The 18,884-nt window shown below is 39.7% G+C and overlaps 1 protein-coding gene across 1 annotated transcript in view; it reads left to right on the forward strand.

Annotated features, from left to right (window-relative positions):
* plcl2 (phospholipase C like 2) overlaps nucleotides 1-18,884 on the forward strand; it is a 38,457-nt gene that overhangs the window by 14,517 nt on the left and 5,056 nt on the right. Inside the window, exons 3-5 of the mRNA XM_010794208.1 lie at nucleotides 404-2,887; nucleotides 11,406-11,481; nucleotides 17,394-17,503. Of these exons, the coding sequence (XP_010792510.1) occupies nucleotides 404-2,887; nucleotides 11,406-11,481; nucleotides 17,394-17,503 (2,670 nt within the window). The remainder of the gene's footprint in view (nucleotides 1-403; nucleotides 2,888-11,405; nucleotides 11,482-17,393; nucleotides 17,504-18,884) is intronic.

The following is an 18,884-nucleotide window of genomic DNA, read 5'->3' on the forward strand; positions in this document are numbered from 1 at the left end:
AAAATAAGCAGCATCGTAATGTACAGTAGTTCAGTAGATGAGTACATACTAGTTGTAAAGCACATTCCACCTTTGGTATGCGTTTGACCATAACAAAAAATATTCATGTTAATTGTAAATGTTCATCACATTTTTACTCTTTATAGACTTGACAAAGCACTTTTGGGAAAAAAGTCTTCTTCATTCTGTTAAGTTTTAAGCAAGCAAAATATATAAGCCTCCATTCAGTTGAACAGATATGCATTATATTTATTTACTTTGGAATATAAAATACTAGGTTTCTAGGTTTTTACTCAATGTTTTTCTTGTTAGTAGTGCTTGTCTTTTAAATTGATATTCTGTTTTATCACCCAGTATCTACAGAGGGCTTTTTATTTATGCACTTTGTTCTGTTTCTCTGCAGGATGGCTCAAGGCAGCGTAAAGAAAGAAAGAAGACTGTATCGTTCAGCAGCATGCCCACAGAGAAGAAAATTAGCAGTGCTAGCGACTGCATCAATGCAATGGTGGATGGCTCTGAGCTAAAGAAAGTGCGACCCAACTCCCGCATTTACCACCGCTACTTTCTCCTTGATGCCGACATGCAGTCTTTGAGATGGGAGCCCTCGAAGAAAGAATCAGAAAAGGCCAAAATTGATGTAAAATCCATCAAGGAAGTGCGAACAGGAAAAAATACAGACACTTTTAGAACTAATGGAACCTATGATCAGATTTCAGAGGACTGTGCCTTCTCAATAATTTTTGGGGAGAACTATGAGTCACTGGACTTGGTGGCAAACACTGCAGATGTAGCCAACATTTGGGTTACAGGGCTAAGGTACCTGATCTCCTATGGGAAACACACCTTAAATATGATAGAGAGCGTTCAGAACTACATGCGCTCATCTTGGCTAGGTGAACTTTTTGATGAGGCAGGCAGTAACAACAGCAAACACATAAATATATGTGCTGCTGTGCAGTTAGTCAAAAAGTTAAACCCAGGCCTTAAACATTTGAAAATAGAACTGAAGTTCAAGGAGCTTCAGAAAGCTAAGGACAAAGCAGGTTCTGATGTGACAAAAGACGAGTTCATTGAGGTCTTTCATGATCTTTGCACCAGACCAGAAATTTATTTTCTCTTTGTTCAGTTCTCTAGTAACAAAGAATTTCTGGATACCAAGGACCTAATGATATTTCTGGAGGCTGAGCAGGGTATGGCACAAGTCAGTGAAGACACAAGCTTAGAGGTCATTCAGAAATATGAACCATCCAAAGAGGGCCAGCTCAAGGGTTGGCTTTCTCTTGATGGGTTCACCAACTATCTTATGTCTTCAGAGTGCCATCTATTTGACCCCGAACAAAAAACAGTATGCCAAGACATGAAACAGCCTTTGTCCCACTATTACATTAATGCATCCCACAACACATATCTGATAGAAGACCAGTTCAGAGGTCCTTCTGATGTGACAGGGTATATCCGTGCCCTCAAGATGGGCTGCCGCAGTGTAGAGCTGGATGTGTGGGATGGGCCTGATAATGAACCTGTTATTTACACTGGTCACACAATGACGTCACAGATAGTTTTTCGCAGTGTCGTTGACGTCATCAACAAGTATGCCTTTGTTGCGTCTGAGTTTCCACTGCTACTGTGTTTAGAAAACCATTGCTCCTTAAAGCAGCAGAGAGTCATGTTTCAGCACCTAAAGAAGATTATTGGTGACAAGATCCACATAGACCCTCCAAAACCTGAGGACTGTTACCTTCCCTCTCCATCGGAACTGAAGGGAAAGATCCTGCTGAAGGGTAAAAAACTGAGCACAAACTGCACTGCTTCAGAAGGTGAGGTCGCAGACGAGGACGAGGGGGCAGAGATGTCTCAAAGAATAAGCATAGAGGCTGCAGAACAACAGACTATTGCACCCAAAAACTTCCAGCTGTCAAAAGACCTCTCTGATCTGGTGACCTTGTGTAAGTCTGTGGAGTTCAAGGACTTCCCAACATCTTTCCAGAACCAGAAGCAATGGGAGCTTTGCTCTTTCAATGAAGTTTTTGCCAGTCGCTGCGCCAGTGACCTCCCTGGCGACTTTGTAAACTACAACAAGAAGTATCTTGCTCGAGTTTACCCTAGCCCAATGCGCATTGACTCCAGCAACATGAATCCACAGGATTTCTGGAAGTGTGGTTGCCAGATTGTGGCAATGAACTACCAGACTCCTGGCCTGATGATGGATTTAAACATCGGCTGGTTCCGTCAGAATGGGAACTGTGGCTATGTGCTGCGTCCCGCCATCATGAGGGAGCATGTTTCATATTTTAGTGCCAACACTAAAGATTCAGTGCCTGGTGTTTCTCCACAGCTCTTACACATCAAGATCATCAGTGGACAAAACTTCCCAAAACCCAAAGGCTCAGGTGCCAAAGGAGATGTAGTAGACCCCTATGTGTATGTGGAAATACACGGCATTCCTGCTGATTGTGCCGAACAAAGGACTAAAACGGTCAATCAGAATGGGGACAACCCTCTGTTTGATGAAAGCTTTGAGTTTCAGATAAATCTCCCTGAGCTTGCAATGGTGCGCTTTGTGGTGCTAGATGACGAATATATTGGTGATGAATTCATCGGACAATACACCATCCCCTTTGAGTGTCTCCAGCCAGGTTTTCGCCATGTACCGCTGCAATCTCTGACAGGGGAGGTTTTACAACATACCTTGTTGTTTGTTCATGTGGCCATAACCAATCGAAGAGGAGGCGGCAAACCACACAAAAGGGGACTGTCTGTACGAAAAGGCAAGAAGAGTAGAGAGTATGCCAGCATGAGAGTGCTGTTGATCAAGGCTCTGGATGATGTCTTCAAAACAGTCCTGCTGCCTCTGAGGGAGGCAACAGATCTCAGAGAAAACATGCAGGTAAGAAATGAAAGGAAACTCCATTGAATGCTTATTATATTCAATAGTCTCCTTTGATGTGGCACCAGTGATTTAACAGTATCATTGTGAATTCTTCGTCCATCTTCCAGCATGGGATTGTTTCTTATAGTGAAGGGTAGACTTGTAGACTGAAGAAAATGTAACCCCAAGTCAAGAGTAGATTATAACCAGATCTACTACAAAAACTCTTGAGCATCTAAAAAAGGAACCCACCATGGAAAGAAAAACAAAAAAACACCAAGCTTGACTAAATCAGATGTAATCTATTCCTTATGTCTTAGCCAATAGTAAAAACAAATGTGGGAAGAAAGTTGAGTGACCTTGATGATTTTCCTTTTTGAATTTTAGATTATTTTATGACGTTAAAATTTTAATACAATATCTGCTGATCATGGCCTTCAGCAAGCTGGTGATATGTCTTTAACCCTTTAACTGCCGGACCAAGAAAAAAGAAAAAAAAATATTTTTTTGCATTTTCTTATCAAATGGGCCACAAATAAGCACAAACCATTGTTTTTTTTTTACTGACCACACAGTTTTGTTTTTATGAGCCTCTACCAAATGGTCGAGCTGGCCTTCTATGGTAAAAGTACATTTTCAACAATCATCATATACAGTACAGTATTTGTATGCATCAAACTCAAATAAAACACAAACTCAAATACATTTGTTTCTTTTATGGAAAATGAGCAATATATACAACCAGATATATTCATAAAAGACAAATGTATTTGAGTTTGTGTTTTATTTGAGTTTGATGCATACAAATACNAATTGTGTGTGAACCCTTTATAATCATTTGAATATAGTTAGTCTTGGAATTACAAACAAGACTTACATCTTACACATTCAGCAGACAATGAGCATAAACAACTTCTATTTTAAACTCTTAATAATATTCGACTGTTCTTTAAGTTTTGGTTTGGTTTCCACCAACTCCTCAGGAAACATCTGTCTCTTTAGCTTCTAAATGCTACACTGTGTTCCCGAGCTATTTACTAGTTCGATGCTGGGCAATTAGGGCTCGTAAGGTTTATCCGTTTTTGTTTCTTTTTACCAAAAAAGACCCCATAGAGCTGAGGTAAACTGCAGGGATGGTTGATAATCATCTGTGGGTTTGTCACTATATCGCAACCCCTTTGCTATCAAGTATGTTTGTATAGAAATACTAAAAAGTCAAACTTTAATTGTGGGATGACAATCTTTTTCCAGATTCTGCCTATTTCAATTTGAAATCCATGTTTTTTTTTCCACACAATGTTGTTAAAGCCAAGGTGATGTTTGTTGTATATTAACGATATTGACTTAATTCAAATATTAATTTTCTTATCCAGATCTGAACTATTTCTACGACTAGAATCACTTTCTTTTCCCCTTAAGCTTAAGAAAACACTTAACCACAAGCAGCTGGACTCTACAGGCTGAATTTCATCACAGTGTTTAAACACACACACACACACACACACACACACACACACACACACACACACACACACACACACACACACACACACACACACACACACACACACACACACACACTGTTCGTATTTAGTCTCCTGATTTTAAATGCCCTAGTATGGTTTTGTCACCATTTCCATAGCCCCACCAAAAATATTTTCCACCAGCCGCCACTGAACCAGGACATCAGTTTAACTGAAGCCAACATTGCTAGTGTTATTCCTCGCACTTTGTGACATAGTTTTCTGATTATTTTTGTTGTTATCCGTGGTTATTTCAATCAGTACTAAGAGCAAATATAAGAATAAGCCATAGAGTGGTGCAGGAATGAACCCAGAAATGTGTTAGCATTTTAGCACTTCTGGACTTCTACGTAGCAATGTCAATGTTCTTTTGACTCAATTATTGGTTAAAACCCCAAAATAATGTCTGTGGTTAAAACAAGGTTACGAGAGTTTGACGTTTTGTTCTACGGCATAAAATATGTCGTAGCTTTCATGTGACATTAAAGCAGTAATTGCTAACAAATGAACGTCATCACTACGTACATTAGCCGCCTTTGAAATAGCAGTTTTGACATGAATTCACGTGACAGTGATGTAAGATGTTTATAGTCTAAAGTTAGCTTTTTACTTCTAGCAATTGCATTTATGATTTTATTATTCTAAAAACGATGTTAATATATGGAGATTATCCTGCTGAACAAAATAATGAAGTATCACTTCAAGTCGAGGCAGCCCTAACGATGCTAATTTAGGAGTTGGCCTACAAAAAGATGTCACCACTGCACCACTCTATTGGTGTCGGTAGGTTCGATGAGCAAAGATGGTATCTGTAATGACCCTCTGCTTTCAGAAACTAATAGATTTAACTGGATTACGTGATGTGCTGGGTTGTTAAAAACAATAAGGGTTCATGAACTATAATATATATGCCTATAGTTTTGTGGTAACGTTCACGCCACTAATGACAATTGTGTAGGCATACTGCTGCTGTAAGTTGCTAGCCTATAGACTATATATTATAGTTCATAACAGGTAATGTTAAAGCTATGAACTGCATTGTTGTAGTTTAGCTCCAATATAGGCTATATGTAACATCTAACATTTACAAAAGTCACCTGTAATAGTTACCTTATTTAGACATGATGCCGTTTGCATGGTGGAGAGCAGCAAGGTGATGAAGGGACCTTTGAAGACAGCGCCACTGCAGCGCATGCGCACTTCTTATCTCATAATTATGACTTTCTATCTCATTATTATGACTTTTCATGGGGGATTTTATTTTTTTCAAGTGGTGGAAATGGGCTTCCATGATTTATGTACCCCAATGTTGCTTTGCTTTTTATGTTATGTCGGGCACTGGGGTCTATGTGTATGCAGGACTGCTGTAAGTGACCTGTATTTGTACACTTCCTAAGTGACTTAAGTGCACTTTGTGGTCATGTCACAAAGACAGGCAGCCCTGCTCTGCTGCCAAGACAGAAAGCAAGAAGGGATAGAAAACAATGTTTTTATTAGAGCTGAGTTAAACAGAGTCTCTCTGGAAAAAAGAGCAGTGCAACATTATGCCCCTGAGATCAATCTCTGGAGCAAGCCAGCTCTATGACCAGCCAGCGAGAGGAAATAAAGAGAGTTGAGTGATAGAGGGGGGGGGTCAGGAACAGAAGAAAGGTGGAATATTATTTTAGAAACAAAAATGAACATGTTTTATTTAGAAACCCCCTCATTATTAATCATTCAGACAATTTAGTTTAGACAAACACCTGGTGATATATCAGTTTTGTTATTATTTTAGAAATCCAATAAAAAGACTGATACAATAATTCATTGAGCATACCCTAATATAGCTCAGTTCTCATTGCCAAAGAGCTCCATTGGGATCAAAAAACTATTAAAACCTCATAAATGAGCCACAGTGTTGCACTGGTTTACATGTTCCTTCATTACTGTCAATTTTGGCACTGTGGTTTATTTTGAGTCAATCCCACACACTCTATCCTGCTGCTGAAGATAATAACAAGAGCACCAAACACACGCACTAGCTATTCCTATTAGAAAAGTACAAAGCACGGCTGTTTAAATGAATTACTAAGCCTTTTTAAAAAGTGTCCAAAGCCTGGATAAGGAAATCAGAAAGTACCACACTGTGGTTTGAGTTGTTTTAATAGATTTGTTGAAAACTAGAATCATGCTAGACTCTCAACATGTAATAGCACATAGGAAGGGAAACAGTGTATCTGCCACTGAGGCTTTTAATACTGAAGTCCCACTGTATAGTCATGTGATCTGGTACAATTACATGTTTGTGCTTTCAAATGTTCCTGTAGTTAGTTCATATGATAACCTCTACCATTACATTACTATGACAAAAATAAACATTAAGCCTTTTTTTGGCATTATCACATGTATTCCATCACATTATTGTGTTCTGTAGGGAGAACAGAGTTTCTAAAACCCATGTAGTAAATCACCATGTTCTGCTGAAAGCAGTACTGACTTCATTATTCTGGCAGTTTTGTGTCACTCCGCAGCTGCAGCTCCGGCACTTAGAGCTGTCACACACGCTGTGATTACTTCCCCCATGGGAGAAGAAATTGCCATCTTGGTGGCAGAGACAGAATCACAGAAGTATTTAAAGACCCGGTCTAAAGGTAGGCGGGTGGACTGTGCCCCATCTGCACACTAAAGACCATCTTCTGCAAGTGCTACAGTATGTTTACTTCTATTATTATTTGTATCTCTTCCCACATTTTGCATATTCAAATGGTCATTTGATATAAAAGGTGATGTAAGCTTAGCAGTTGCATTATGCAAATGATGATAACGTTTTAAAGTTTTAATATATCCAAGCTTCATATAAATTATTATATCTGCTTCCTTTCAGACAAAACAAAGACTAACATACGGGCTTCGTTTTCCCTCGGTTCAGTTTTTCAGAGACAGTGCATGCGCAACTCATCTCTATTTACAGGCTGTGCCCTCAAAAATCAGAGCATATTATCTAAGACCACAAGCTGGCATCATGCTGATATCTCTCACTTTTTTTCCTCGGCACACAAATGAGCAGGGATTGAGACCTAGATTCTATTTTTGACTAGGAAGTGAAAGCCTGGTTACTCCCAGTGGTGGGTTTTGACACAGAGCCTGGATTTCTAATTGCACTGTGCCATACATTATTTGCAACTCTTTGGCTCTGTTCCTTGGATCATGCCTCTGTATTCTCATCCCCCCTGCAGCTGTGCACCTTTCTGCTCCGTCTCCTCAGGCACTCTGCTTACGGTCAAGACCTGCAGTTTCACATCAATTAAGCGCTTGTTTTAATTTATTTGATTTTGTTCCCCAAACACTTGTCATTTTCTCCTTTCTTCCCTCTAACTTAATTTCCCTGGCACTCTTTCCATCAGCCCCAATTAACTAGCCCTCTACTCTCAAGTCTGAGTCCAGCAAAGGGGTTACTTTAATATGTTCGCGTCAGCATCATGCACATTATCGGATATTTATCTCTGAGTCCAAAGGGGTGTGCCATAAGAAATAACACAGTTGGGGGCAGATAGCACTTCATCCATGCATTGTTTCCATTACAATGTAACATATATGTGACATTTCTATCAACTCTTTTCACTTTTGTTACACAGATGTGCACATGTTGTAATTAGTAAGGGAGAATTTGTCCCACTGGCAACTTAAGTTTATTATTTATACTGTAAAAACAGGAATACAAAAAAGTAAATGTGTGAGATTGTAAAATACACTGAACACACATGGCAACACGTCACAATAGGCTATAAAACTAAATAGCATCTCTTAGGGTTTACAATTAAAGAACTATATATACACTTTTTTCAATGAGAGGAGTTTTTCAATTAGTTCCACCTTCATTGAATTCAAACATTTGAAGCCCCACTCTGAACTCACACTTGGAGCTTAGGTTCCACATTATGTGCATCAATCTGCAATCTACATCTTGTGTTGCCGAGTGAACTGCACACTGGCCCTGGTATATCAACGGTTCAGTACCAATAAACACTAAACCACGGTTTAATACATATTCTCAGGGCATAATGTTACAGCCAAAAAGATGGAGATACATCTCATTAAATATTGTCTTGTTACTGAATGCAAAATTAATCAAAGGAGTTCACTTGTTGCTCTACTTATGCCACTGCGTTTTTCCAGGGCATATAAGCCTTGTGCTTGAAATAATGATGTGAAGTCTCTAATAATGTGCTGAAAATCAATGTTAAAGAACAGGATGTGTTCAGGAAAATGGTGTTGTCTTGGCATAGCCTCAATTGTAGGTTGCATAACTTGTGCACATTGATTTTATGACTTAACAGAGCACCAACCACGTTACCTAACCATCTCTGTTTTTATTTTATTTAAATATCAACCACAAAAGCTTATTTTTGGGAATAAATCCATTAACAAAACTTCCGCATACTTCTTCCCCCTTATACACTTTAAGAACAATTTTGCCACACAACTACTCACCATATCATAGGTAGTGACAACCTTTTTGAGAACCTCAGGTAGCAGACCTTGGGGCTCCAAGTTGGGGTACTGTTGAGCGAGGTTGAACAACAGAATGGGGCTGTTGTCAGTTCCAGTGAGTCGAGGGGAAAGGGCCAAGATGCACTGCTTCAGGTTAGCCACCGCTGAAAGGCCGCACAGCTCTTTAAAGGACACTATGGCATTCTGCACAAAGAAGAGAAAAATGACTGGCTTGTATGTCTTTATAGTGATTAATGCTGGCATGCCAAGCAACGCATATTTCTTATGACATAACTTTAAGTTAAGGTAAGGAATTCATATTCTGCATTGTTCAAATCTGGTATTGATCTGTGTTAAATGTGTAACCCAAGAGTATTCAGAGGTAGTGGCTCACTCATTACCTGTGAGAACTTTTATTTTGGCACTTGTAAGTTACTCATAAACGCTCAATCCTTTTGGACTGACACCAGTATCACACGGAAGTCCCAACCTTCCTGTGAAAGCACACATTTAAATCCTACATAAACAACCGGAGGGACCAACTGGGACAGCAATGTGTTACAGCCTCAAGGCCAGTGGCTTGTTATCGCACAATGACTGCAATATAAACAGGGCTACTAAAAATAAATAATAATATAATGCCAGAAGAAACACAACATGGGACCAACCACAGAGTGTTGCGATACTCCAGTAGTGCATTTTCAGTACAGGTTATTTCAAACAGACTTCAAATGCTAATTCAAGGCAACAAATATGACACACATGTGACCATGAAAAAGAGAAAATTACACTGTTTTCAGGATCCCTGTGTTGGCAAAGAAAGACAAGAAAAAAATGATTGGGATGATATTAGTTAAGATTGGGAGCTATTAAAAAAACAGAAGGTACTTTATTAAAACCCTTTAACTGCCAACAACACCATTTGGTAGAGTAAATTGTGTGTCTTGATATCTTGTTGAAAAAAAAAAAAAAAAAGTTCAACTCCATCTGATTCAGCCAGCTCTACCCTTTGGTTGACATGTTATGCACAAAACAACCTCTAGATGTCACTGTGGTTCGAACAGAAAGCCCTTCAGCTAGCTTCAACTGAGAAAGTTGGCAATGCTAAAAATCACTGCTGAACAAATCAATCTTTTTGGTCAACTTTTGTAAGGTAACCATGTCATTTTTGACATATTTTAGTGGCAGGGCACTGACTGAACATAATTAGATAACTTGATGCGCAAAACAAGTTTTAACAAGGGTGTAATTATTTTTTTGAAAATATGCTCAACCAATTAGTCGATTTGGCCTTTTATGGTAAACTAGCAATATGACTTCTTCAGAGTTTCAGAGATGTTTTCCAATAAAATANAATTATGAGATAAGAAGTGCGCATGCGCTGCAGTGGCGCTGTCTTCAAAGGTCCCTTCATCACCTTGCTGCTCTCCACCATGCAAACGGCATCATGTCTAAATAAGGTAACTATTACAGGTGACTTTTGTAAATGTTAGATGTTACATGTAGCCTATATTGCAGCTAAACTACAACAATGCAGTTCATAGCTTTGACATTACCTGTTATGAACTATAATATATTGCCTATAGTTTTGTGGTAACGTTCACGGGTTAGAGTTAGGCTAGCAACTCACAGCAGCAGTATGCCTACACTATTGTCATTAGTGGCGTGAACCTTTGAAGACAGCGCCACTGCAGCGCATGCGCACTTCTTATCTCATTATTTCGACTTTTTTACCTCATAATTATGACTTTTTATCTCATAATATCAACTTTTTTATCTCATAATGTCTTTTCATGGGGATTTTAATTTTTTTAAGTGGCGGAAATGGGCTTCCATAATAAATCATGTCTGTTGGATGAAGATAGAAAGATCCGTCAGACTCCCTATATACCTTACAATGATTTACCTCTGACTGTGACACGCTACATATACCTCATTAACCTGGTGAAACACTGCTGTGCTGTTGTGCAGGGCAGGTGCGTTGTTGGCATTTAATATGGAAATGAATTCCCAAATTCTTCGAGTCTTTTCAACAGTCTGCAGGTCAGCAGAGTTTGTGTACTCAATTAAAGCTGGGCATAACGCCACAGGAGCTAAACTTTGCATCTTTCAAAGCTGCAATTTTAACAGATAACACAGCGGTGTCCTGCTTCAAAATGACTCTAGGTTACGTTTACATCTCCTCTTCATATGACCTTGATTATCTGCCTTTTCTATTAAAGGGTTAATTTTTAAATGCCCCTGTAAATGAAGTTCATATCTCCGGAAAACCAGACAAGAGTTGAAAAAATAAGTGACTTTTGAAAACCACCCTAATCGCTTGTGTCTCCGTCCCTCTAATTTTGGTTTTAAAAAATGCAATTCAGCGACCCCGCCCACTGACGTGCCTGTAATAACAGCTTGTTTCCCTGAGCCCTCCCTGGAGAGGAACACCCGGCCACCAGACGGAGACTGCTCCCTGCTGTCTTGTGGGATGCCAGTTTTTTCTGATGTCGAAATAAATGGCAAATCAAAACAATATACTGTATCTTGTCTCCTTTCAGGTGATCCAGACCAGCAAGACTCTGCTGGAGAGTTTTGAGGGGTTGTATGAGAGAATTCTACAAACCCAAAAAGCAGGTAAGAAATGTCTTTAGATGTTGTTCTCCTTTGACATTAGACCACTCCTGAATATTGCCCACTGGCCCCACCATCTCTCTGAAGCCACACCACACAGATCACTCAATGGTATCCGACAGAACTGATTTGGCTTATTTGCATAAGTGTGGAATTACCATTTGAATCGGGTTCAAGAACCTGATCCTGTCACTGCTTCCCTTTGAAAAGCTGCGGTTTGGACAGAGGTGTGTAATTCACACCAATACCAGCGTCTGTGCTGTATTCTAATTACAAGGTTGGTTTAAGGTTCAGAGATGTGTGTGAGGGTTCAGAGATGTGTGTGAGGCGAGCAGATGGCAGTACATCTACTCTTCTCAGTTATAGTGAGGCCCAGAGTGTATGTGTTCATGCAGACCTATATCTAGCCGATTGTAACCAAATGTACTCCATGCATCCGGAGTTAGATTGGCAGCTCATCAGTGGAGGCACTGCTGGATTAAAAGAAAATATGCACACACAGTCTTAAGAAACATTAGCATATGATGCCGTCAAATTACAGATACTTCTGGAGGGCAGTCTTTATTTTTCAAAATGTTTACTATGTAACAGGCTTTGCTGTCTGAACCTGTTAACGAGAAGGATTTCTTTTTTGACATTAATTGAATTTTTAATGCAGCACTGTCTGGTCTTGAATTCCATCTTAGTAGTTTTGAAAGCTAATTTATCCCCGAGTGAGCCGGCTAAGTGAGGGTGGAACAGGGGAGAGACGGACCATCATTACCGCGGCTCTGCTTTATTGGGTTCCAGCCGGATAGATTTATAAAATATTCAAATTCTATTGTCCTGGCACATCAGAGAGGAGGACTGTGTCTTTTAACCAATGCAATGATCAAAGGCTTTGTGCTGTTTTTTCCTTGGTGTTTTCATTTCGACCACCTCCCAGCCTGTAACAATTACCAGCCAGTGGTTTGGGGAAAAGACTCTGTGATGTTGGACTTACTGGCATCAGAAAGATCCCTAAAATCTCTGCTCACATCTGTGCCACAGGGACTTATATTTCAACCATATTCCTTTTGGTTTAGATTTGGTTTTAGCATGGGTTTAAAATGGCTTATGTATGAAATAAGTGCCTTGTACTTTAGTCCTACAATACTCCCCATGTTCATCTTAACAGCCTTTGTCAGCATTTTTCTCATTCTATTTTAACGACAACCTGCTGTCGTGCCAGCAGTTTCAAATCTGCAGTGGGCAAATGTGTTGGCACAACATATACATATTACACATTGTTTGATTTATAAAGCACATGCGCATAGTTATTGTCACCTGTTGTGCTGCCTGTTGCTCATCTTCCATGGGACTAATATGAGTCTCTCTTAAAATAGTATTCAAGCCTTAACCTGTTAAGCCCCAAGCCTCTTTTTCAGGTCTCAGGCTCGAAAATGACATTTCCAGAACAAATGACCATAACTACACTTCTAAAAGGGGAAAATTAATAATCTTTTTTATTAAGTAATGATAAACCTGTGAGTTGGATGTAGAAAAGTCAGAATCAATATAGATGTTTTTTATTTTAAAGAAAATTCAGATTGAACTTAGTAACTTAGTAAAAATGTAAATTATAGTGTCCGTCCAAAAATAATTTTTTACTTATAGTGAAAACCACCCTTGAATGATGGGAAGGTAGACTTAAAGCTTTAGGAATCCAAAGTACAACATATAATAAGTACCCTGTATCAAGATTGATGGAAAACAAGTGACATGTTACCTTTTTAGAGAGGTTTAGAAAAAGAAACTCCACCTCTGGGGTCATTTGGGTGGAAATGGTTTTTTTTGCCGTTTCTCTGGAACCCATTGGTCGATTTTGATGATTGACATCTCTTTTGAACCGTTAGAGCCAATAGAATCAAAGGGGGATTTCCACCTACACACCAACGTTACCATTGAGAAGTGGGGGCTATGCGCATGCAGTTTGCCTAAAGCGAAACCTATCGAAAATCTGAAAACTTAAAGCTAAGTTTATTGCTGATGGATTATCAGAAATCATTTCAAAGTGACACAGACACATTGGATGAACCTATGGATTAACATTCAGCAGCGTTTTTATCGTTTTAATGCCATTGAAGACAACTTTTGATCAGACAACGACAAAGGTAAGACATATTGCCGTGTTTGCTACCTAATGCCACGTGTTGTGATGTCTGTTTTTGTTTCTTATTTTGCGAGTTCTTATCATGTAGTGATGATACGGATACATATTGATTCTGTTTATTCTCACAATGCTAGTCGAGGGGTTGGATTTGCCTTTAAAATAAGTAATAAGGGTTTTATGAGTGAGTTCTGTGCTAACGGCGTTAGCATTTTTTCGCTCAGGGCTAATTCAGTGGCTCAGCGTTAGTCTTGTTTTCTTTTGCTAAAAATGGTTCATATCATCAGTTAGCTGAGTTTCTTCCCGTTACATGGATATGAAACATTCATAGTTTATTAAATATTAAGAAGCCCTCAGACGCTGTTTCCTGCAGATGATGCGTTTTTCCGCCCGGGGGCAGGCGGTTGCGGTTCAACAGGTTAAGGAAAGGTCTGCCAAACATTATGTCGTATTTTTCTGCATCCTTCCTCCTTATCTCCACAAAATGGCATTTCATTGTCAGTAAAGTCCTGTTTGAGATCAAATGACAGTCTTTTAATGAGTTGATGACAACAGGATTTTATGTAACAGTAGTCCTACACAATGAGTCCTAGCCCTGATTGATAAAAAATCTGGTCAAAGGGAATTATTCCTTTTTGTAAAAAAATAGTTACGAAAACTTCCACAGAAGCATTATGGGGTTTTGGTCAAAGCACCATTTAAATACAATTATATAATATCAGGAGGAGAACCGTCAACAACAATTGCAAACTGGGACACAACTGATTAACTTGTTCATTGATATATTTTCCGATCCAACATACACCATTTGTGTGTGTTTGAGTGTGTGCGCTCTTGTTTGTTGGTATTTCAGTGCAATTATGGTTTCCTGTTTGTCTGTTGTGTCGAACTGGGTCAGTGCAAACCCAATTCCCTCTCTACAGTAAGTGGAACATTCAGCAGAAGCAGCTTTTAAAGTTGTGAATAACCCATCTCTTGAGCTCAGATGGGTCGTGTGTTCTCCGACATGAAGGCAGAGTCAGAGATCACAGTCAGGTGTTCGCTGCTTAAAGATGGATGTCACTTCCCACCCCCGACTTTCACTTTAGGTCCCAATTAGTATTCAAGGCAGATGGAGGGCTGCACCTGCTGCAGACTAACAAGATCAGTACAGAAGATGTTCTTAAATGCCAACTGCAAAATAATGGTGTGGCTTTTCAGTGACATTCTGCAGAGAACAAAGCAAAGGGCCAATACTGTGTTAGATATGTTAAAGTCCCCTTCTAAGTGGATTGAACTTTTTTGTTTCATTCTTATTGGTGAAATGCTTTGTGCCACATCGCCTCCTGGATGGTGCTTAAAATTATAGTTAATATTAGAACTGATACTATTTTACAATTAATTTGATTAATAATCTATTGTTTTAGTTTGTTTCCACTTCTCAATGTGAGGGTGTCCTGTCTTTCTGTGACATACGATATGATAGTGATACAAGATAAGAGAGACCAAGGACTTAGAACTTTATTTATACCGAGGGAAATTATTGTGCAGTGGTAGCAGTATAACAAAGAAAAAGCGCAGCTTAAAGCAAAATACAAACAATAAAATATCTATTATAATGTTTGATAACCAAATGTACACAAGGACAGAAATATAAATGGTAAGCATCACAAATATAAACTGGTTAACAAGTAGCAAATCCAAAACTCATAGGGTGTTAAAAGTAAACAGAGGTGATCATAAAAATGTCAACACAAGAAACATTTAACACTCTTTTCAAAAATATAACGGGTTCATGTTAGAAAACCACATAAATGTATAAGAAGTGGCATTTAGATATTTTTGTATCATTAAATAGAGGTCAGTGTACATGGTTGATTTGAAAATGTTCAATGACCATGTCAATAACAAAGACTGTATGGTCAATAACAGAGCATCATTTATTTCACATCATGATCGATTGTGTTACTTTAGTCCATTAGTTGTTATCATTGAATGTCTTTGGGTTTAGCACTATTCATAAAAAAACATTTCATAGACTAACTCAGGTCCTCCTCCTCTGAGCCTCCTCTTTATACTGTAGTTGTTTCATGCTGTGAGTGCTGCCTCTATGTACATCTTGCAGCATTACTTCAGAGATCAGCGTCTGAAATGCTTGCTGAGAATGAGCTTCCCCATTTCCTTCTTTCTTGACTGCCAGACTCCATCAAATGTTGCTAGGCAACGTGTGTGTGTGTGTGTGTGTGTGTGTGTGTGTGTGTGTGTGTGTGTGTGTGTGTGTGTGTGTGTGTGTGTGTGTGTGTGTGTGTGTGTGTGTGTGTGTGATGTGCACCTTCTTCAGCACAGTCATGGTCCATGTGCACAGCAGCAGCCCTTTAGTTACAGAATAGCAGCCTGAGATGGAGAGAGAAATGACATGTTGTTAGGAACACAGGAAATGGACAGAGCACGTGTGATGTCAGGAGATAATGGATGTGTCAGTAGATTTGTATCAGGTGTGTGAGGTTGTATTCACGCAGCTGAGAGGCTCCAAGGCAGCCCAACCCCACGCCTATAATGGCGATTCCACATGAGGGGGGTCGTGTGCACGCCACGTTTCCATGGCAACAGCGCCAACAGGGGCCAGGGCCCACTCCAGCAGATATAAGTAATGTAGGCATTCTTGCTTGGAATTTCCAGCAGTATAAAGTGATGGGCTGCTGTGTCTAGCAGGAACTCCATCTCTCTGGTTTATTTACCTCACAGGCTGTGTTTGCCTGTTGCTGCAGTGTCAGCACTGCACTGTAAAGGCCATATCCACATTAAACATGTCCTTACTCAGACTCAGTCATGCAGATGGGAAGAGAGGAGGTGGGAAAGCTCCTCAGGAAACAAATCCGTCCTCTGTTCCATGCCTTGATGCTAATCCACAGTGAAAGAACGTCATGTCTGTCTGCCTACGCTGCACCGCTCCTCTGCCTTTCTCTGCGTTTCCGGGGCTACTCTTCCCTCTCATCCTGCCTCCCTGCTTCCATCAACTAGGCTTTTTGTTCTCTGCCTTTAATTTATCTTGCCTTTTTGCTTTCTTTCTTCTTCTTTGTTTTTCACCAATTCACTCCTGTCCCTTAAAATCCCATCAACACCTCGCTGGGATGTGCCTACCATCCAATAACATTTCACCCTGGGATATAGAGTTATGATGTTGAAGCAAGGTGTTGCTGACAGAGGTCACACATGCTCACCAAACTGTTCCTGGTTAATAGTAACACTGTCATGAAAATGAATGCTACACTGTTGTTAAAGCAAATAGGAGTCTCGAGAGAAACAGGATGTAAGGCGCTATCAAGTTAGCTATCAAATAACTGGCACTTCACACTTCCTATGCCTTTTTCTAAGGGTTGCTTGACAAGATATTCAAATGTCGATGGCAGGTGCTTGCACAGTTTTATTCCTTCATATCTTGCATCCAACCCTCAGCTTTCCTCTTTAATTGTTCAGAAATGTGCACTTCAGTCAGAGTTAAGATGCACTCAGCAGCTCCTGCGATCCTTTATCACCCTGCAGACGTACAGTAATGAGAGGAGTCCTCCTCCACAGCCAGAGGGTCTCTATTCTGTACTTCCACATACTCTACCCTTCTGCTGCAGCAGCACACTGTGAAATGTTGACAGCAATGCCACTGACTTTAGCTCTAATGTGTTTCCTCACAGTGACAACAGGCCTAGCACCCAGTCAGAGCTCCCAGACTTCAGTCACCTCGCAGCTGCTCTTCTGTTTCACAAACCGCCACAAAAAGTCTGACTCATTCTCATCTGTCTTTTTCTCGCAGCGATGGAATTCCACGAGAACCTCCATGATTTAGCTGTGAAGGAGGGGCTGAAGGGCAGGAAGCTGCACAAGTCGGTGGAGAGCTTCACCTGGAACATCACCGTGCTGAAGGTCAGATTATGGACACTGGTGACACCAACCTTGTGTAGCCTGTTTACTGCTGCTACAGTAGCTGCCATTCTCTTTGAATCCCAATCTATCTCTACATGTGGCATTTCGTCAAAAAGTTCGTTTTAAATGTAAACACAAGTGTGTAATATGAATGTCTAAAGCAGGGGTTCCCAAAGTGGGGGTCGCAGGATGATTACAAAATAAAAATGGAAAATTAAATTAAAAAAATTATTTTAAAAAGATTAATTTTTGTTAGAATTTTTTTTTTTAATTATTCATATCAATATTAACGTTTGCATAGACATTTTCAAGGGCGGACTAGCCATCTGTATAATTTCCCCGCAACGAGGCTCCCCCTTTGACAATCCACTAGCGCAGTGTTTCTCAAACTTTTTCATACCAAGGACCACTTAACCAATAAAAAACACTCATAGACCACCTAGCCGTTAATATACCTGGGCGGCCCGCCCAAGTAAAGTCTGTGTGTGGGAAACCCTGCTATCTTACCAGTTCTTATGCATCTCGCGCATCTCTCTCTCTCTTCTCTATCCAGGCCCGGTTCTACGGGGGTGAGAAATTAATTAAATTAAAAGTGAAAAATATTACATATAAAGACAATAATAATAAGAGTAATAATAATAATAATAAGAAGAAGAAGAATATAGTTAGAAATAAAATAAATTGTAATTGTAGGTTAAATAACATTGTCTGCTGCTATTTATTTGGTCAATTTAAACGGTAAGTAACGTTATTATGTCAGGTGTGCGTGACCTGTGTCGCTGCGCGTTCGTCATCTGCAAGGTGCTTACACAGCAGTCAATGATGGACATCAAGAAAATGGTTAAAACAACCAGCCTTATCGCCAGCAGTAACACTGCATCTACTGCAGGTAATAACAGTTCAGATGATGGGGACATTACGTTACCCGCGGCCACTGTCNACCCTGCTATCTTACCAGTTCTTATGCATCTCGCGCATCTCTCTCTCTCTTCTCTATCCAGGCCCGGTTCTACGGGGGTGCAGGGTGCATTGCACCCTCAGTTGAGTCGTTATGCACCCTCATTTGAAAAATGTAAAGTGAAAAATACAAAATAAATTAAAAGTGAAAAATATTACATATAAAAACAATAATAATAAGAGTAATAATAATAATAATAAGAAGAATATAGTTGAAATAAAATAAATTGTAATTGTGGTTAAATAACATTGGCTGCTGCATTTATTCGGTCAATTTAAACGGTAAGTAACGTTATTATGTCAGGTGCGCGTGACCTGTGTCGCTGCGCGTTCGTCATCTGCAAGGTGCTTACACAGCAGTCAATGATGGACATCAGAAAATGGTTAAAACAACCAGCCCTTATCGCCAGCAGTAACACTGCAT

Source organism: Notothenia coriiceps, unplaced genomic scaffold (genome assembly GCF_000735185.1).
Source record: "Notothenia coriiceps isolate Sejong01 unplaced genomic scaffold, NC01 NC01_scaffold00037244, whole genome shotgun sequence".
Taxonomy (NCBI): domain Eukaryota; kingdom Metazoa; phylum Chordata; class Actinopteri; order Perciformes; family Nototheniidae; genus Notothenia; species Notothenia coriiceps.